The sequence below is a fragment of the Pagrus pagrus genome (assembly GCF_965226575.1).
Source record: "Pagrus pagrus genome assembly, chromosome: 16".
Lineage (NCBI taxonomy): Eukaryota > Metazoa > Chordata > Actinopteri > Spariformes > Sparidae > Pagrus > Pagrus pagrus.
Window position 1 is genome coordinate 3,841,027 of NC_140200.1, and position 21,205 is coordinate 3,862,231.

The 21,205-nt window shown below is 41.5% G+C and overlaps 1 protein-coding gene across 1 annotated transcript; it reads left to right on the forward strand.

Annotated features, from left to right (window-relative positions):
- The first annotated feature begins 809 nt into the window (after positions 1-809).
- Positions 810-20,517, forward strand: sptlc2b (serine palmitoyltransferase, long chain base subunit 2b). Its single transcript, XM_084378065.1, has 12 exons — positions 810-1,094; positions 4,132-4,326; positions 4,603-4,757; positions 5,449-5,597; positions 7,068-7,192; positions 8,408-8,501; positions 9,553-9,658; positions 11,278-11,497; positions 12,525-12,651; positions 16,281-16,416; positions 16,741-16,870; positions 18,276-20,517. Exons 1-12 carry the CDS (start codon positions 948-950, stop codon positions 18,387-18,389), a joined length of 1,698 nt encoding a protein of 565 aa, XP_084234191.1. The 5' UTR covers positions 810-947; the 3' UTR covers positions 18,390-20,517.
- Positions 20,518-21,205: the final 688 nt, after the last annotated feature.

The window sequence follows — 21,205 nt, forward strand, 5'->3', positions numbered from 1 at the left end:
TGTCCCTCGACATCATGTACATAACCAGCATAATACACTCAACTGTGTAAAAAACGACATGACATAAAATACAAAACATTAATTAATTCACATATTCAGCGTCCAGAATATATATAAAGTAGTTAATGTGAAACGTAATGAGTCTTAGAAGTATAACAGTCAGCCTTTACAACATCTAACAAACAAATTATTCATGAATTGACAGGCACTCAAATTCAGTGAAGTTGTAGATCTCAAAATAGCATCACTGATGTACATCCTGGAGGACGACTGAGCAGGTTGAGGCATCGCCAAGTGGTGCCTGAGCCACACGACCTCCATGGTGACCTGGAAGAGGGCAGGCCACACAAGATAATTAGCAGTAAAACAGAAAAGATCAGAGTGAGGAAGAATTTTACAGAAATACAGATATAATTAATCAATAATAATATAATTAATGTTAAAAGGGTAGGTGTTATAAGCTCAGGCTTCAGCCTACACCATGTCGGTCCTCTTTGTTTATTTGTTTTTGTTTGTTTGTTTGTTTGTTTGTTTGATTTGTTTTTCTGAAGCTAGAGAGCATTAAGTTAATTCTTTAATTACTAAATTACTAAACTAAACTAAACTAAACTGAATCTTGTCGTGAAGATGTCAACTCCTCACAGTTGTTAAAAACCCCTAAATTCCCATGAGAGGCCTCATACCGATGAAATGATCCTCAGTGGTATCCACAACCCTGATCAGAGTTCTGAGTTGCTCTTGTATAGACGATCTTTGTACTGAAGAAACGTCATTGGCCAGTGAAGCTACTCCTGGGCGTGGATTTCCGGTAGGCTCGTGCGGTCACAGCGCAGAGTGGGCGTTGAACCCGTCTTCCTCCCTGCTCATACATGACTTCACGACCGACGTTACACTAGTTGGCCAACTTGAAATCGCGGAATTACTCAGTCGCAGCCGGCCGACAAAAGATGACGGAGAGCTCAGCGAACAAGCTGCTGAACGGAGACGCCTGTCACCGGACCTCAAACGGAAGAAAATCGAGTAAAAATGGCTTCGTGAAGAACCACTGCTTGTTCCAACAGCCACAGAAGTACCGTCGCCCCAGGGAGAGGAAGGTAAGGCCCAACCGTCAACTGCTCGACATGGGAGGACCATAAACAAGCCCTGCTGTGTTTGGTGCTGTGTGTAGGCGAACAGTTTCACACGAATAACGTTGGTTAGCTCATGTCGCATACGTTTCTTGTTTCCGTGTTACGTATTGCGGCTATACATTTTTTTTTAGTTTTGGTGTATTTGGAGGCACCGCGAAAAGTGTGCAGTTGAGCACCGGCTCTGTGACAGCAGCTTCAGCGTTACATCACTTCACAAGTCAGCAGTGTTATACGAACACTGCCGGTAATTTAATTAACGCTAATTTGATTTAACTAAACTACACGTCGGCCTCAAAGCGTTACATTCAAGCTAGCGGAGCGGGTTTGTCCCAATGCGACATATTTCAAGCTAGCTGTTGACATTTTGCTACCCGGATTTTCATTTACAACTTCTAATCTCTCGGCTCCCGAAGTACGTCACGTTTTCAACAGTATTGTTCTTGAAACGCAGAATGTAGCTTGTAACCTGTGTTGATGTGGAAACTTCTTGTTTTTTGCAGTTTGAACTTCTTGTTTAGTCGGAGCTTACCTGCCACCTGATCAGGGTGGATTGTAGTGGTGACTTTAGTTGAAACCTTACACCCTGTTGTTTCTGTGAGTGTGTGGTGAAGATAGACCGGTCTCTGTTTACACAGACCACGGCCCTGTTGTGTTGTTAGCAGAGAAGCTGTCTGTGTCTGTGTGTGTGTGAGTGTGTGAGTCTCCTGGGAGAGGAGGGCAGGCCTGCTTCTACATGACACTTCAGCGGGAGAGGAATGTCTCCAGGCTGGGAAGGGTGTGGTCCATCCTAGGCTGGAATGAATAACACAGAAACTCAGGAGTTTGTGTGTGTGTGTGTGTGTGTGTGTGTGTGTGTGTGTGTGTGTGTGTGTGTGTGTGTGTGTGTGTGTGTGAAGTGGTGGAGGTGGGGCACACACACTCACACCGTTTGTTCTTGTTTTATTTGTTTGCGTCCAACACAGAAGAGAGATCTGTAGGGAAAGAAATGCATTGCAGCTCTTATATTTGAGGAGATCAGACTCCAGACTTCAACAGCTTAAAGTTGCTGATTTCAACATAACTGTGGATTTACACAATCAGATCCAGATGCTATGGCTGTCATACCAGCAACATCCACGATATGCATATAATGTCTTCATCCTGTCTGATTTAAGGCACAGCTGCAGGTCGTATCACTGCTGGCAGCGTCACAAGTATTTGGAGTCGCAAGACAAATTAAAGGAACTCACTTTTTCACCATGGATGACTTTTGTGTCTCTTAGATAACTAGACCAGTGTGTTTATGATTTGTTGCCAGTGGTGTGTAACAGTGTGATTGTGAATGATTGTGTAAACAATGCTTCAAGGTTAGTGATAATCAGGATTGTAAACGAGGGGTCACGTCATGCTTTTGTGACATGAGCCTTGCAGGTTCTTGATAAGGCGACTAAAACTGGAGGTTTTTCCTCCTCGACTCGTGTTTCCAAGAGAAACCAGGGTGCGTAAGAACTCTGTGGCTGTGACCTTCAGTGTCTCTTAAATCAGCTGGTCAACGTGTTAACTGGTCTGTTAAATCCTCACAGGACAAGTAACAGTATTTTGACCATTTTACAATAACCTTGACACTCAATCACAGAGCGGTGACGTAGAGTGTGTCTTCCTGGGTCTGGGCCAACAGCTAGAAAATTGATTTTTCCATATCAAGCTAGCTGTAATCACGACTCTATGTGGAGAATGTGGGAATAAATGATTTTACAAACAGCTTTCTGTTCAGATGGTAGCATCAATAAGTAAATAAGCAGAGAGAGGACTCACTTATTTACTCTGTTTCAGGCCTAATGTGAAACTAACGCCGTGTGCAAGCTCTTCTTATTGTGTTCTCACTGTAATATGATCATTATCTGTTGAGCTGTAGAGCAAGCATGACGTGAAAGAGCAGATTTCCAGTTTGTCGGAAGGATGGTCTTCTTGGAACACTTGCCGTGCTGTCCAGCTATAAACGAATGAAACAGGTCCGCCTCTTCCCAGTCCCAGTCTGTCCACAGGTATAAAAGATTAATCAGGTGTGACGTCAGTTGGTCAAACTGTATTTAGCAGCCGTGGTTGGAGTCTCTTTGAGCGGTGTGCTGGGATGTGAATGTGTTTTTGTGCACGCTGCTTGAGACAGTTGACAAACCGTGGTTTTATGGTTACCTGGTCTTTCAATGCATTTATTCGAAACTTGGAAGAAAGAGACCTGTCTGACTGGCTTTGACACACAGACACACACACACACACACACTCTCACAGTGCAGTGCTCTCCTGTTCCCTGCCTCAGAGGTATTTCTTGGAGAAGCATGACTGGTCACATGAGGCATGGTTGCTAAGCTCCGGGCCTGAGCCTGTAATAAGTGACCGCCTTTATTGGTTTAATGTTGTTTCGTAGACAGCCAGTCCACAGTCCCAAAATGCAGCGATGCTAGTTTTTTTTTGTGGGATTCTCTCCGAAGTGTGACCACATTTATATAGTCCCATAACCCAAGATCAATATTGCTATTCATAAAACTCAATGAATTAGAACCCTGGATTGATGGCCATATTACCGCTCACTGGTCCATGGAGGCCCGGGAATGGTTAGGTTTCCATGAATTGACTTGCTTATTGTAGCCTTTATTAGGTTCCTACCTCTCTTTCCAAGAAAAACACAATTTGAACAAATGAGCCCTGCTGTCGTCTAGTCTGAGCCCAGTTTATACTGGCTCGGTCTGGTCTGCTTTATGTCACAGTTTATTGAGCTGCCTAGTGTGGCAGACTAATGAGTAAACAGACTTGAAGCATAGATAAACCATGACATTTTATAGGAAAACCACCCGCTCAAGCTTTTTCTTTCAACATAACATATTGTGAGATAGTGAAGATTATCACCATAAATCTGTGCCTTGGGATATGTTTGTTTAAAAAAAAAAAAGAAAAAAGAAAGAAAAAAGTCTTCGTTTCACTATGTCGATTGAAACTGATATCCTTTTCGATTATTGTCCCCCAGAACCAAAATGTCACTCACAACCCCAGCCTGTACAAGAAGCCGTTTGTTGAATCATTCGAGGAGACTCCTCTTCTGGTGGCCGTGCTCACCTACATGGGCTACGGCATCCTCACCATCTTTGGCTACCTGCGAGACTTCCTTCGCCACTGGAACATCGAGAAGTGCCATGTGGCTCGGGAGAGAGAGGAGCAGAAGGTAAAGTAGTATTAACGTGCAGACCCTTTATAGTTTCTAGTTTTATTTTTAATCCTAGAAAAGATTAATGGTACAAGTCCCCTCCTGCTATGTCAGCTAACACAGTGTTTCACACGTCTTTCACACTCTCTGTCACACCTTTTATTTCCGGTTTAACAGTAATCATTGACTGTTTCCACCTGCCTGCCACGGAACAAAGATGGCACCTTTCGAATGTAACGATTTGCTGAGACGTGATATAAAGAAATCATCAACACTTTTCCCTTTCCCCTGCAGGATTTTGTCCCCCTCTATCAGGACTTTGAAAACTTTTACACCCGGAACTTGTACATGAGGATTCGAGACAACTGGAACCGACCCATCTGTAGCGCCCCTGGTGCTAAGATGGACCTGGTGGAGAGAGTTTCCCCTGACTACAATTGGACCTTCGAGTAAGTTGCTGTATTGTGGCAAAGGTTGTGAGCGCTTGTTGTCCCTTGTACTTGAGGCTGATTTTTTTCTATGCCTCTGCTCCTCACCTCAACAGGAAGTTTATTGATTTACACTTTTAGTCACTGACCTTGCGTTGCTGATAATAAGAGTGACGTCAGCCATGATTCAGATGGTTATGTTGAAATTGCTAGTATCTATCTAGTATCACATGGCACAGAACAGAAACACAAACACAGAGCAGCCATAAACACAAAGGAAATGAACGCCTTGCATCACTGATCCCAAAACTGCTTGATTTCTGTGATATTTTAAGACAGAGATATATTGTGATAAAATCACTTCTATTGGTGTTGGCTGGGCTGATGTATTCAGGTTTTTGCTCAAACAAATGGGGACAGTGTTTTATTATCTCTGTAGGCAAATTCCTCTGATAAAGGTGAAGGTTGTTTCATATTTTCCTACTTATCTCACTGGTATGTAGAGTATAATATGCTTCATTCCAGCTGAATTCCCATGGGACAATAAACTATTGTATATTATCACGGCACATGATAACTGGGCCAGTTAATGGATAACGTTGAGCATGAAATGGTTGCTGGGCAACCAGGGTAGACCAGCGCACGTGTTGAAGATAATTACTGCTATCAACCCAGACTCAGGGTAGTAATGTGACTCTGACGTCCCTCTCAGGCACACAGGCAAAGTGGTGAAGGACGTCATCAACATGGGCTCATACAACTACCTCGGCTTTGCTGAGAACATCGGGGCTTGTGCTGACGCTGCTATTGAATCCACAAAGAAGTACGGAGTGGGAGTGGGCAGCACTCGCTGTGAGCTGGGTAAGGGTCCAAAAAGTTATTCTGAACATGAGGAATGTTTTTTAAAAGCTGTCATGAGTTGTCATCATGTGAGAGTGTTTTTGTTATAAAATGGAGTTCATGATGAAATGGATGTTATTTCACAACATGATAACCATCTCAGAAAATATCTTGGTTTCATGGTTATTGGTATTACACATTTATTATAATTATTGGTGTCAGCTACAATGACCCTTAATGGAAAAATGAAGTTAATTTTGGTTGAAAAAACTCTTATTAAATCAAAAAATACAGTTTCATGTCTGTCAGGACTGCAACTGTTACACCATGGCAGGCTGCAACCCTCTTGACCCAGTGCAGGTGGTGGGAGACAGCAGGATGATGGCCAAGCTATCATCGCTGCTGGTGAAGGAGTCCCACCCCCTACAGGCCACTATCACAGCACTGGTCAGCTCCTTCAGTGACAGGCTGATACACCCCAAGTGTGTGAAGGAGAGGTATCGCAGGTCCTTCCTTCCTGCTGCTGTTAGAGTCTACAACCAGCACTGCTCCCAGTAGACCTCACTGTGCACTGTGCAATAAAAAAACTCTGCACATATCCACACACTTTCTGGTTTGCACAAATTGGACAATTTTTAATATCCATATTTATTATTTATTGTTTGTAAATAAAAATACCAACTGTTTAAACTTACACTGTCCATATTATAAATAATAAATACTATGTCATATTGTAAATACCAATTTCATATTGTAGATATTATGTATATACCAGTTAAATTCTATTTCTTATGTCTTATTATATTGTTTATTTTTTACTTTTATTACTGTTTAAGTGTGATACTGTCCTTTGGCTGTTGTGACAAAGAAATTTCCCCATTTGCGGGACAAATAAAGGAATTCTGATTCTGATTCTGATGAACCCTAGCTGGCACTTCAACGACTGCTCCCTTTATTGTTTGTCACCCTTTCAGCAAACAACAGAGTGGTTTCAGCGGTTCTGAAGAACTGAAAGACTGAGTGTGAAATATGGTGATGCATTCTGAAAGCTTTGAAGTTCTTAGCACCTGCTGCAGCCCCCTTTTGAGCTGGGCAGCAAGAGTGCATTTCATTCTTAATCAAATATTTGTACTCTGAATCAAGCCTGCCTTTGCTGAGGCTTTGCAGCACATGGTGTGTTACTGCCACCTGTTGATTAGTGGAATAGTGTGACTCCATTGTTATTTCTGCGTATCACATCACCTGCATGCATTCATGCGTACGTGCTTGTGCGTCCTCTTGCGCAAGATACACTAAAAGGGACCAGCTCATTTAAAAAAAGGAACCCAATAGTGCTTCAGCAAAAGGTTAAAAAAACTACTGTACAGGCTTCACTGTTCGTAGAACACGTATAAGAAAACAATTATGACTTTTCTCCCATGAGACAACTTTAAAACGTTTCAGTGCACTGATGAGAAATTTGTTGTTAAACTGAGATGATGCCGTTTCCAGGGAACCTTGACATCCACGAGGAGATGGAGCAGTTGGTTGCCAGGTTCCTGGGTGTTGAGTCATCGATGGCTTTTGGCATGGGCTTCGCGACCAACTCCATGAACATTCCTGCTCTCACTGGGAAGGTATGGAATTTTATTCACTTCCTTTGTTTGTTTAGATCATTGTACTCCTCTTGATTTGATTAATTCATTTTCCCCCCTGTGTTTTTACAGTTACAGTACTCCCTGTATCCACACTCTAATTGTATTCGTAAGTGAGTGCCAATAATAGTTTTACTGTTAAGGAAAATACTGTTTCCTGTGCAAAGTGAAAACAAGCAACCTTTTTTCAGATATATAGCCAGGCTTGAAGAGTTCAGACTGTTCCACAACACACTAGTTTCCGGCCAAAGCATTGAAAACATTTTGACAAGTACGACCTACTGTTGTTCTAACCCCAGCTAATCACACGAACCTGCCCGCACTCGCGTCCCCACTTGCTCTTTTCTTTCCTTACCAATGTCGCTTTAACAGGAAGTAGATATCTGAGCTGACAGGCATGTGCACCTTGGGAGTAAAGTTAAACGTTTCCTCATAACCACATGAGTGAAAAACAGATATGCAGAAGGGCAGGAAACTTAGAGCGTGACCATAAAGATTTGAGTCATTGTGCTCGTACAGTAAATTCTTAACTGTCACTTTATGTTAGCTCACATGGTGTAATTGTGTGTTGTGTAACAAGGACATCTGTTCATTGATGGGAGAAAGGTGTGACCAGTCTGACTGTTTGGGTGTGTTGACTTTAACAGGATATGGTGTCTGCAATACTTACAGTAATGAGTAAAACTTTCCCATCGTGGAAATATGTTTTTTCTTTAAAACTCTTTCTACAAGAAGCTCACACTTTGATTAATAAAAAAAAATCATACTTTTTTATTTGGGATCATTATTTCCCAGTTTATTAAAAGTAATCAGTAGACATGATGATGAGATTTTCTTACTTCTCTAAGGGCAGAAACAATATATGTTCATAACTGTGATAGTAAATTCATTCATGGCAACAGATATACTGAACAGCTTAACCCGAGCAAGTCTGGATCATGGGTTATATGTCAGGAGACTTTGGGTCAGTCTTCGTCAAAGAGCAAAGTCATTGCTCAACACTGTAAAACTTAACAGCATGTGAAATCCCGGGGTATTACAATTACGCAAGCAGAGCTTTAAAGAGGATTGAAGAGTGTTTGACTTTTCTGGCTAATTGGGGATTGCTACTGTCCTGATGTAAATGCTGAAATCACCAGTTAATAAAATCAAAACTGCAACATGAATAATTTATTATTTTTTTTCTTCTTCTTTTAGGGTTGTCTTATTCTGAGTGATGAGCTGAATCACGCATCACTGGTGCTGGGTGCCCGCCTGTCTGCATCCACAATCCGGGTCTTCAAACACAACAGTGGGTGACCTCCATTAATGACCATACCTAACAGTTAGATAGACCTGTCAGTTAAAGGGACAGTTCACCATAAAAATCATAAATACATATTGTTTTTACCTCTCAAGCTATTTATCCAACTAGATTGTTTGGTGTGAGCTGCTGAGTTTTGAAAGCGTGCATCTGCTCATGGACAAGAAGCTTGTGCCTGTGACAGAGTGGGATGTAAACATTACTGGCGTCCTCCTCGGCTGATAGCTCAGTGGTGCTGCATGATTATCTAGGCGCGGTGGTGGCGGGTGTAATTCAGTAGAAAGAAAATAATTCCTCCATGAAACTCTTCACAGCATGGTCCATTGGTCATGATTTCCTAAAAGAGACATTGTTGTTGAGTATAATATATTAATGCTTAGAGCGCCACTAGCCAAGTGCCATCTAGTGGCATTATATATTCGAGAGAAGGCAGACATCTCTATGATCGATATCTCCAAAACTTTGAAAATTGCACCTAAAAAATCTAGATTGATATGTAGCACTACAAGTATGAGGAAAAATATGTATTTTTGATTTTTGGCCTAAACCGTCCCTCTAATAGTACACCCAAGGCATGCAGTAACACAGAGCACATGGGATTAAAGGCGCTTAAATGCATCTTTCAACATGATGAAACAGGAGTTAGCTTTAATCTGCTTCACCTGACAGGGTAGAAAATACATGTAACATGGGTGTGTTACAGCAGGTTGCTTCACTCTATGCAAATTTGTCTTCATGACACGTGTTCACTCACTTTACTTCTATAGTTCGACATGACATGTACTTGAGTACCACTTTGTCTCTTATTAACTATATGGATTCACACAATAGTGGGTTTGGTGTCATTTTTTTAGTCTGGGTGAGCACACACTGACACTCCTGACCTACACAAAGCAGAGTGGCTAAATGCTAACAAAAGACTCTCAATGGTTGAAAGGGTTGTGAACACAAAATATTAACACTCGTTCAGTAATTTAAAAAAAGCTCTCGTATTTCTTTAGGGTCTGTAGACAACTAAAGTCTTTTCTCTGTATCGTAGACATGCAAAGCCTGGAGAAGCTGCTGAGAGATGCCATTGTACACGGGCAGCCAAGAACCCACCGTCCCTGGAAGAAAATTCTCATCGTGGTGGAGGGCATATACAGGTAAACACAGTAATCTGTCTTTCTATCCCACACACAAACATTTTCTGAGCTACATACTCGAGCTTTTCTGTTTCTTCTGTTTCTATTGTCATTTCACTGGAAGCATTTTATGCTGTATCACATTACACACACATTGTTTGCTACCAACTACTTGACACGCACAGTTTTCTGGGCAAGTGACTCATTAATGTTGATCCAGCTAGACTGGGAGAGCATTTGCCCTTTTATGTTTACACTTGAGAAAAATCATGAAACCACTTTGCAACCGATGTTAATGTATAGTCTGTAACAGTAACAGTAGTAGAACTGTGACCTTGTAGGGTCTCGATTTATATGATGCCTCGCGACTCAGACGTGGAAGATTCTGCAGCGACGCAGCGACGGAGCATTATCGAGAGTCTGCTGCTTATGTTGATTGTTGAGTTAGACTAACGTTAGTTAGTAGGAGGCATGTCGGAGGGTGACAGAGATCACCTGCAGAGTATTTTTTAAAACAGACATGTTGGGGCACATGTCGGATTTTATGAATTTGCTGGGAAGCACTTACTGGATGCAACCCACACTGAGCGTGAATACTGCCTCACAACAATTACTAATCACGTTAGCCACTTAGACCTGAAGCTAACGTCTGCAGCCAAAAATATTTACTGTTACAGCAAGTCCAGCTAATCAGCCAAGAGCTGAGGAGGTGCTGTCAACTTTGCCATCCAACTCTGAAAGAGGTGTGTGCAGCAGAGTTGATAAATGCCTTATCTTGAAGCTGCTACGTGAAAACAATATGATTGTAGATTACAGAACATGTAAGACACTGCAGATGGATAAATGTCTTGTTTTTGTAATGTTTATGTATTGAAAAGATGCAGCTTTTAACTGATTTACTAATGCTGCCATAGGTCCTAAAGACTGTTTTCATTTTACGACCATGTCCCCTTCTTCACTGTAGCAGCAAACTCATTTGCAGTAAAACGCTCTTTTACAAGACAAGTTAAGCTACGTCTCAGCAGATTAGTGCAATGTAGGAACATTTTCTGCTTAACGATTTACTCAACACACTGTACAGAGACATTTTTTGATTGGACTAATTGTGAATTCTGATTTCACTGTTTCTCCTTCAAACAGTTTCTTAGCCATGATGGCAACACTCCCTTACACTTTGTTTAAATATAGAGATAATCTACCCACTTTCCTCTAAGCATAATGTATTACTTGTTCTTTGAAGTGTACTTTGTATAAAGCTAATCAATCCTGTTGATCAATATAGTTCTCAGAGAAACTGCTCACACAGTGTCCTGTACTGATGCCATGTTAATGGAGTTTCCTTTCCACTGGGACTGCTAGAATAGTTTGTGCGTACAGATATAACCGCCTACACATACACAACTAATCAAAGGTTGTCTATACAGTCAATTGCTCACATGTTCAGTCAATTACACCACAGCTTGCTGAAGTTGCTGCATTCTCCATTACAGAGCTTTTGCCAGAATATTGATTAGGGAGCAAGAAGCTCATTACATTCAAATAAACTGTTTATTTATTAGGTCTGAGCATGTCTTTACTATAAGTGAGTCGTTGGACTACTCTGACCTTATTGATTTTAACATCATGTTCTTCTCCTGAAGTATGGAGGGGTCCATCGTGCGTCTGCCAGAGGTCATTGCTCTGAAGAAGCGCTACAAGGCGTATCTGTACCTGGATGAGGCCCACAGTATCGGGGCCCTGGGGCCTAACGGCAGAGGAGTGGTTGACTACTTTGGCCTGGATCCCAAAGATGTCGACATCATGATGGGAACATTCACAAAGAGCTTCGGTGCTGCTGGAGGATATATCGGAGGCAAAAAGGTGGGTGAAGCTTGGAATGTGAAGCCTTCTTCGATGTAAGGGAAATAATGAAGCATGCTGGTTACAGTAGCTGGAGCTCTTAAAACATCCTCTTTAGGGACCTGAACAATTTCCCAACTGCTGAGACCCAAGACGTTGTGCGTCATTCCATTTTGGTGTTGGTCAACACTGTTTACCAGAAATGGGAAATGTTGCTTCCTGTTATTCCAGAAAGGACTGGATTGAGTGTTAGCTTTCACCTTAAGTCAGAGCAGAGCTGCAGACACATGTACAAATAATACAGAGCGTGAGATCACACAGTCACAGGATAGAACTGCAGCTTTAGCAACACCTGAAAACAGGAATAACCTGCTGAAACACCAGAGCACACATTTTCCACACTGTGAAATATTGGACAGTTATCATACCCACAGTGACCAGACGGGGGCGCATTTGCTGAAATAAAGTTTCCCTTAAAATCAGGAAAACTTCTATCTAAACCTTCAAATTGGTTCATTTTGCATATTTAAATTCTAAAGCTGCTTATGGAACCAATTACAATTAAAGACATAACTGAGATGTGGACTCAGTCACTGTTATGATGACAGAAAATATATGACTTCAGACTCGACTTGGGCTTCGAAAGACGACTTGAGACATGATAACCCTAATAACTTGTGGTGTGTTCAGTTTTCAGTTTAGTTTTGTCAGTCTGGCTGTCAGTTTCACTGGAATTAAAAAAAAGTAATGTAGAAGGAAATGTGGTTTGATTTTGTTTGATTAAATTTTTTTCCCACAGATTAATAATTATAATACAAGTTAAATTCATTGTCATACTTTTTGAACATGTTCGATAAATTGGCCAATAATATCATTATCAGACAGGTACTAATACCTTATATCTTGTGATTGTATTCATCAGTGCTGCTACGTTGTAACAATCTTTTGTGTCTCATATCCGGCAACTTTGTTCGATGTTGGCACACTAAACAATGAAATGCATTGTCATTAAAGAATAAAAGCAACTTCGATGTAATTTCTCTATCAGGAGCTGATCGACTACCTGCGCAACCACTCTCACAGTGCCCTGTACGCCACCTCCATGTCTCCTCCTGTGGCCCAGCAGATCATCACCTCGATGAAGATCATCATGGGAGAGGATGGGACCACACTGGGTAGGTGTCAGAACATGAAACTAATCTCTTAAAAGTGCATCTATGTGTGTAGTAAGAAGACAGAGCACTCTTTAAAAAGGCAGCTTGTGTCTCAAAGATGGCACGGCGATGGGCATCTTTTATAATTAGGTATGTAGAGTATTTTGTGTGGACAAGATACAACCAGCAAGTAGGAATGTAAATTCAACATTTGGCTTAGCACAAGCCAAATTAGAGCCAGTGAAGCATGTTTAGAGTTTGGTGGAATGAAGCTCTTTACTTGCAAATGTTTGTCCTTGTGGTTGCAGCCATTCTGAAATATCTGACCTTCCATCAGCAACCACAAGATGGCAGTACAAGCCTGTAGCTCAGATTAAATTCAGTCCTGCAAGCCTGAGGTCTGCATCAGCTGACTGGTTGACAGAAATTTGCTCTCTTTCAGTTCACATGCGCTTTCCCAACTTTTGTACTTTGGCTTATCCTACTGATTGTGCTTGTTTACAGTGGAAATGTTTAAATCCCAGCCAAGTGAAAAAGCTGATTATCCATGGCCAACTGGCAATTATTTACCAGTAACTAGAGGTGTGTTCGACAGCCTTATCAAACTGTATGGCATGTGTAAACCCACCGGAGATAATGGAAATGCTGCAGGGGTCCATGCCCTTCATACAATTTACATTCACACCAAGTCTCATGTCACTACAAACTTAGATGCAAATGACAGAAACTGTAATTTCCTGTGCTACAATATCACGTGATCTTATTGTTCAAGATGAATGTAGGGGTGTTGCGATAAACTGTTACTGATGATTAACAATAACACGTATGATAATATCGTGTGAATAATCAGGCGCAGATGTTAGGCCTTCTTAATCTTTTGTGTAACAGTTCATCTGGTTGCCTTGTCTCTATTTATTAGGTGTGCGGTATGCTCTTTTTGTACACTTTGGGTGTTAAGATAAATCCTGCGGTTTGATTGTGTCTCCTCGGCATTTTTGAGAATCTCTCTGTAGTCTTGTGTGTGCGTTTTTAAAAACTGATGGGCGGACAGTGGCCTTCCTCTGTCCGACTGAGCCCCGGCTGATGGAAGGTCTTGAAGTGGCGGTATGCTGACACTTCTACCCTCTCGCTTTATGGCTTTCAGATGTGTGTTTCTTTGTGTATGTGTGCTTCTTTGCCTTCACGCTGGGTACAAAGCAGCATGGTGCTCAGGGCCAGAGATCTTAGCAGATCAAACTCTGCTGGACTCATCTCCTACACACACAAACAGATCACTAAGTCTTGTTTTTCTTGCAGGGCGGAACCCCTTTAGTCTTTACAGGGCCTGATTGATGCTGCCTCCCCTAAAATGCTGATATAAGATCGGGTTACCTTGCTCCCCAGTCGTTCAATCATTAGGTATGGGAGTAAACACCTGGAGCAACCTTTCATAGTGTGACTTGCACATCAGCACTTCTCCAAACCATTCCCGGTATAGAAGGCCAGGCTGGCTGACCTTCCAACATAACCCAGTTTTGCTAGAAGACTAACAATGGCAGTGTGATTGGTTGCAGCCCTGTCACTGTTTGAAATTCAGGCCTTTGAACACTGCGACACTGACACAAAGTCGTAGTGACAGTTGAGCTGCCTGCTAACAGTTTGTTGCAGCGCTCAAGTCGCTCAGGACGGCTGCTCATGGTTCCCGGCATAGGCCCGCATCAAAACGGACATTTGTTGTTTGAAGCTCACATCAATCAAATATGTGGATGGGAAATAACGGCGCTAGACGAGCAAAGCTTTCTTCAATATGAAAAGAATGCTAAAGCGAAATGTCTGAATATAATATGCTACTGTTTTTTTTTTCTGCTTTATCACTCAGCACTGAGAATAGATTTGGATTCCTTGACTGTGGAAAAAAAACGTCTGGATAAATATAATGTCAGACTTTGTTGTGTCTCGGGGTGCTTTGAAGCCCGGGTGTTTCTGCTCTGTTTTTCAGCACAGCCAGGCAGATGTGAGTGTTGCTGTCGGCGCTTTGTGCCATATGGTTATTTGTTTGGTTAGATGCTATCTCTGGAGGCCCGGCCCGAGGACTCAGTGAGTGAATACATAGTGCGCATCAGACTGACACGAGAGGATTGATGCCTGTTTAGTATCTTTGACCTTGACTTTAAAGACTCCTGGTTGTCTTCAAAGGAAAGTGATGTAGTGCTGTAGGACATGATAAAAAAAAAACATGGCGTTTTGTGATGACTTTTACACTCCTGTGGATTTTTTGTTGTTTTTTTGGTTGACATTGTGGTTTGTCTGTTAAATGATTGCCCGGCTTCATGTCATTCATAGGACGGTCAGTAGACTACATTTACATAGCGGGCATTTTTCTTTGAGGTCATGCTCCGGGTGGGAAGCTGGTATCAAAAGATAATGATGTATTGAGGGAATCTGACAAATGGTTATCACTTTACAGCTTGTACAGTTCAACAATGTTAACGTTAGCTAACGTTAGATAAATTAGTTCAAGATGGTTGTTGACTATTGAGAATCATTTTAAAGCTTTCCTTCATGTCATGGTTCAATGCTAACATTAGCTGTTGTCTAACAGTAGCTAATGGGTTATCAGATATATAGTTTTACCTTAATATACGGCCCGGCAATCATTTTTTTTTGTTTTCTATTGTCTTCTCAGTTGCTGATCAATCTATAAACTGTGAGTTGATAATGGTTTTTCAGTTTTCCTACATTTACACGACCTGCAACTTGTAACACAGCAGTACGACATCTGAGCGTCCCACCCTGGGTGTGTGGCGTCAAAGGAAAATGGCCGCTGTGTCAATATGTTCTATTATCAAAGGAAATGATTGGCTGTTTATGAGCCAGAATGTATTTGTCGTATGCTATCACTGCATTTTGCAAACTACTGAACTTTATATTGAACATTTTTTCTTACTTCCATTGATGAAGTGTCTATCACTGATACATACCGCCATCATTTTTTCTCCCGGGCCGAGCTTGTGCTGTCAGATATTCATGCATCTACAGTCTTCTGTTTCTTAACTTGGCCTCTGCACAGAAGCTGATAAAACAGTTTAATGTGGCTTACAAGCATTAATAATAAATAAAAAATAGTGTTGCCGGACCTTCCAACCCCCACATGTGTTTTCACTTATTGTGCCTGATTAGATCTCTGCACAGGTTGCCCGGTACTGTGGGTGGTCACCAGACTCCATGTACTAATTACAGGAATGATAAAGGTGTAAGTTGTGTGCCAGGATGCAGCGGGAGAGGGAGGAAATTGCTGATCAATACCAGTCTGTGCAGCGACTCACAGAGCTGATGAAAGGAGGGCTAATTAGGCAAATTAAGTGAAAACACCTGTGTGGGTGCTCCACGGGTGAGAAGGGACTTTCATCGTTGAAGCTAAGAGATGCAAACTTGCCGATACTCGATATCAAGGTTTTCTAATCGCAACAGAACGTTCGTTGGCAGCATTACACAGTCATTCATGGTTATGAGCTCCTATTACACTGAAGAATGGTGGGGATACTACCAAAAGAAACAAGCTATTAAGTATAAGTGATTTAACCGTTGTGCATCCAAGTCTGCTTTGAGTAGCAGAAATAAGTTTAATGCCCACATCTTGAAATATCCCTCTGTTTATCTGCCCTTTCCAGGTGCCGATCGCCTCAGACAGCTGTCGGAGAACACCACCTACTTCCGCAGAAAACTCCGCGAAATGGGCTTCATCATCTACGGCAACGATGACTCACCCGTCGTACCCATGATGCTCTACATGCCTGCCAAAATTGGGTGTGTTCTTCCCCTCCATTTCATATTATTTTGGTATTTTAATGCTTTAAACATCAAGGTTATTTAAGATGACTAATCAGAAGATTCTGCCAAATGATTTGACATTTTGAAAATACACAAAGGCTCTAATTTAAATAACTTCACTTACGGTTGTCCCTTCTCCAAATAGAAAATGACTTGATGTGTGGAGAGCTGTTTATGATTTAACTTTCACACATTAAAGAGAGCACCATCTAAGATGTGGTGCCGGTGGTGGAGACATCAAATCATCAGTTACTGTAGATTTGCCCCATCATGTCTAAATGTCGCCGTTGCTTTTTTCAGGGCATTCGGTCGGGAGATGTTAAAGAGAAACATCGGCACAGTGGTCGTCGGCTTCCCAGCAACACCCATCATCGAGTCGAGGGCGCGTTTCTGCGTTTCGGCCGCCCATACCAGAGAGATGCTTGACACAGTAAGTTGTCGTCCAATCACCGTCTGAAATACAAGAAAGATTAATCATATATGAGACAATATATCGTCTGTTATCGATTTTTGGATGACGCTTTATCGTGATAGGGCATAAGAGTTGTCTTTTCCTGGTTTTACGTAGTCATTATACCCACATTACTGGTGATTATTTATCAAAAATCTCATTGTGGTAATATTTTGTGAAAGTATCAATAGTCTTCTCTACAATTATGTTGCTATGAAGTGCTTTTACACAGATTTGGAAACATTGCAGATATATATCGTATACTTCGATACAGTCCAAAAATACTGTATTATTTTAAGGTCATATATCCTAGCCCTATGTAAAGCTACCCTCCCCACTCTTCCTCTTGATGTGGGAACAAAACGATTTAAATTAGCATGAAATATGGAACACACTGTGGTTATTTTTGTCAAAACATCAGCACAAACTGAAAAAATGCCTCTAGGAATATTTGCATTTGCTCCACAGTTGTCTCTTAAAAGTATCAGTATTTGGGGAGATTAGTAAAATAGTTTTAAGGATAATCTGGACTGTTTTTATTGAATGCTGCCACTTCAGATATGCCATTTTATCATCTAAGATATAAGGAGAAAGTCTTCTTCACCACTGGACCCAGTTCAAGGGATGTTGTTACAGGACAGACATATATTCCTGAAGACTTAATTTTATCCTCAACATGATATAAGAGTTACCTAACACTCCATCAGCTTTTTTCAGCTGTTGTGTGTGTGTGTGAGAGAGAGTGAGCCTGTTGAATAATAAAGGCACCCAATACGTCCTTTTATTATGAAGGAACTTGGAAGGCCAAAGCTGTCTCCAAGCATTACAGCGCGGCTCAGACGGAGACTTTTATTTGAGCTGCTCTGTCTCTCCAAAGACACTTCATTCATCTTACTGAGGAGCATGTCAACACCATTCGTAATAGTCCATTTAAAGGGCATCAGCCTGCCTTTGTAGAGCGCTCCGAGGAGCCGCTTTTTCCGTCTTTGGAAAAGCCAGCCCCTCGCTATTTCTCAAACCATGGAATCAGAAAAAAAAAAAAAAAAAAAAAAAGGTCAGGAGGAAGGTAAATTGTTTCCAGGTGCCCGGCAGTGTTGCAATGCTGATACAGACTCTCGTGGAAAGAAGTGGAGGAGTTTGTGTTCAGTTGTGGTTTACGCAGGGAGCCCTCTGTCATGTTTAGTGCTTGAAAATCCATGTGTGATTAAACCTTATCACTGCATTTATCACCTACAGAAGCAGTCCTCTTTTAAATTGTGCTGTGTGTTGTTGTTTTTTTTAATTGTGTGGTTTGTCTGTCTGAGTATCTTCACTTAATCGTGATGGACGTGAATAATGTCTGTCTGGATTCACACTGACGGCATTCTCCCTGTTCTTCTGCCAGGCGTTGGAGGCCATCAGTGAAGTGGGCGACCGGCTGCAGCTGAAGTACTCCAGACGCGAACAGCCTCTTCCCTCGCTCGGGTGGATGGCCGAGGAGAGCCTGCTTCAGGACTGAGCCACATCATCCAGTCCCCCCCCTCCCCACCTCCCAACTCAACTGCCCCTTACTTACTTTACCTTTTCTCTTCTTTGTCCCTCACTTTCCTCTGAGCCAGTCTCTTTACCCCACTTCGCCATGGACTCGCCAGAACCAAGAGTCCTTCACCTGTTTGGAAAACCCTGCACACTAGCGTCACTCATTAGCAGTGTGCAGGCTGTGACGAGTACATTTCACGCCTATAGCAGTGGAAGAACCAAAATCACCCCCTCAACTTTCTGGGCATGTCTGTTGTTACAAAGCAGTTCAGAGCCTTTCAGTTTGTCCTAACTTATTGCGACTGCATCGGTCTAACGTTGAGTCTTACCCCTGTGTGCACATCGAATGTGTGTCTTATTTGTGCAATAATAATAACAGTTCCTTTGTAAACACAAACAACCATGAAGCAAAGTAGACCAATTGTTCGCCACGAGTTCCTACTCGTGCGATCGGAGAAAAAGAAATCCGATCGTAGCCGTTGCTACGACGAACAGAAGAGTAAAAAATTGTAAAATTGTAAATATTATTTATCCCGAAGTTGGGCAGCATCCCAGCTGTCAAAGAGAGATACATTATTTCACAGGAGTAACATTAGCATGTTCGCTCCATATGTATTTATCTGATGGCTTTTTTTTCTAATCACTTCTACTTGAAAAGAGAGTATAGACTATTGGGTTCTTTCCCTAACCAAAGGATATATATATATATGTATAGATATGTTTTCTACATGTTCTCTTAAAATGCAAAGCAGATGTTCCAAAAGAAAACATTTAACAGGGAAAGAATCCCAGGGAGCAAGACTACGGAATATTTTTTACTGCTTATTTTCTAGAAATATTTTTCAGCCTTATTTACTGTTTACACCTGCACTCAAAAACTTGAGCCCAGTGTCTTTAACATTTCTGTAAACTAATGAGCTACATGTGTGATTTTTCTTCTTTTTTTTTTTTTTTTTCTTCTTCGTTCTCACTCAAGTGCTTTCATGTGAATCAGCGTCGAACACCGATCTCTGAGCACCCGTGACACGCTGCAGCTAAAGATCTGTATGTATGACGATGCCCGCTTCCCACGCTCATCTGATATACAGACGGCGTTATTTATTATAAAAAAATGTCTGTCATCTTTTCAGCTATCTTGTTTCTGTGAAAAAAAAAAATGTTAACTGTTATCTGAAAGGCAGCTTCAAAGTGTGTCCCGGCAGAAGGTGTGCGTTTATAACTGACTACTTACACGTCTTAACTTCAGTGCGAGCACTACTGACAGGCATTGTAAATGCACAGATGACGTAGTCACTGAAATGTGCAGGATTTTTGTGGATATGCTTCAAAATGTCGTCTATTTTTTTTTTTTTTTCATCATTTATCATCTGTGGTCATCTTCTTGAATGACATTCCATATCAAGCTGCTTTCAGTGTCAAGAGTTTGTTTTGTTTTTACTGTTTGTGTCTGTGTGAGGTCAAACAGGACACACATGCCACTGTCGAATATCCTGTTCATGTGTGTGAGTTTATGTCATATCACTTAATTGATGTGAATTTGGAGGCCGCGTCAGTGTAGCCCGTCAGAGAGCTGGCCGTTTGTCTGGCAATGTGACCATTCCTATAAATGTTCATCAAAGTGATTAAACTCAACTTTATAGACACTTCTGTCTGTGTTTTTGGCGTTTTCAGCACAGCGCGACAAACTTTCGGGCTCTCTTTTTAACTGTACATCCTTCAGACATTAACTGCATTGTGTTGCCTCTGAGTGAGTCATTCCAAATATTGTTTTTTTTTCTCACCAAAAAAAAAGAAATATGGCTTGATTAACAACTCCGCGATGCATTTGCTTTCAATAAAACATGATCTAAAAGGTGGAACGCATGACTATGATCTGGAATTGCACTCTTCAGAAAATGTGCCCCCGACATAAAACATTTTCTTTCTTGTCAGAGTTTCCTCTCAAGCTGTCTGCACCGTGCAGTACGCTCCGGCTCTCTACATTTCTGTCTATGGAGGCAAAAAATGTAATTGCAAACAGCAACATGTCTGTTTCTCTCAGCCAGGTTTCCCTCACTGAAACTGAGGAGTTAAAGTCAGGAGAGATAAAAAAAATAAATAAATAAAAATGTGTTTGAGTTGCTTTGAGCTCTTTGATGTAACGTGAGATGATTTTTCCAGCCTACCTACCGCAAAAATACCTGCGGACTGACCTGCAGTGACCGTTTGGAAACTTGCTTATCAGTTTGCTTTTTGCCCTTGGAATTGTATTTGGGTTGAAGATAAACCACTTGGAGGAGTTTGTAAAAGCCATGATGTTTGTTGACCATGCTGCTGGAAACAGTGCTGATTAAATCACTTTATTTGTATCAAGCTCTGGAAAGGCTTTGTGTTTATTTACGGCAGGCACACACACACACACACACACACACACACACACACACACAGAGACACAGACTGCGAGTCACAACTGTAAAAAGCTCATGACGAACATGTTTGTAAGCCTTTTTGACTGATAAGTCACTGACATCCTGCCATTACACTGCATTCCTCACCGGCCTGTCATTCACTCCGGTCTAGAAAATGGTATTTTTTTGTGTGCCAGCAGGATGACATAATGACTTGTTTCCAGAGTTTGGAAAAACAGCAAAACAAGTCTAAAGAAAATTACATGTGATTTAAAAAGATTGTAGGAACAAGGGGCATCTGTGGAATATTTCCCCTTTTTAAAAGATCTGTTTTTCTCAGTGAGGACATGTCCCCTTCACGTCCTGCAGTACTGTATGCAGCCTATTGTAGGTTCAATGTAAACTAAAC

What these genes read in the sequence shown, in the direction of transcription:
- sptlc2b (XM_084378065.1), top strand. Translation starts at nt 948, where the DNA reads ATGACGGAGAGCTCAGCGAACAAGCTGCTGAACGGAGACGCCTGTCAC. An exon ending in TTCCTGCTCTCACTGGGAAG is followed by an intron (nt 7,193 to 8,407) that starts GTATGGAATTTT and finishes TTCTTCTTTTAG; the next exon opens with GGTTGTCTTATTCTGAGTGA. An exon ending in CCGGGTCTTCAAACACAACA is followed by an intron (nt 8,502 to 9,552) that starts GTGGGTGACCTC and finishes TCTGTATCGTAG; the next exon opens with ACATGCAAAGCCTGGAGAAG.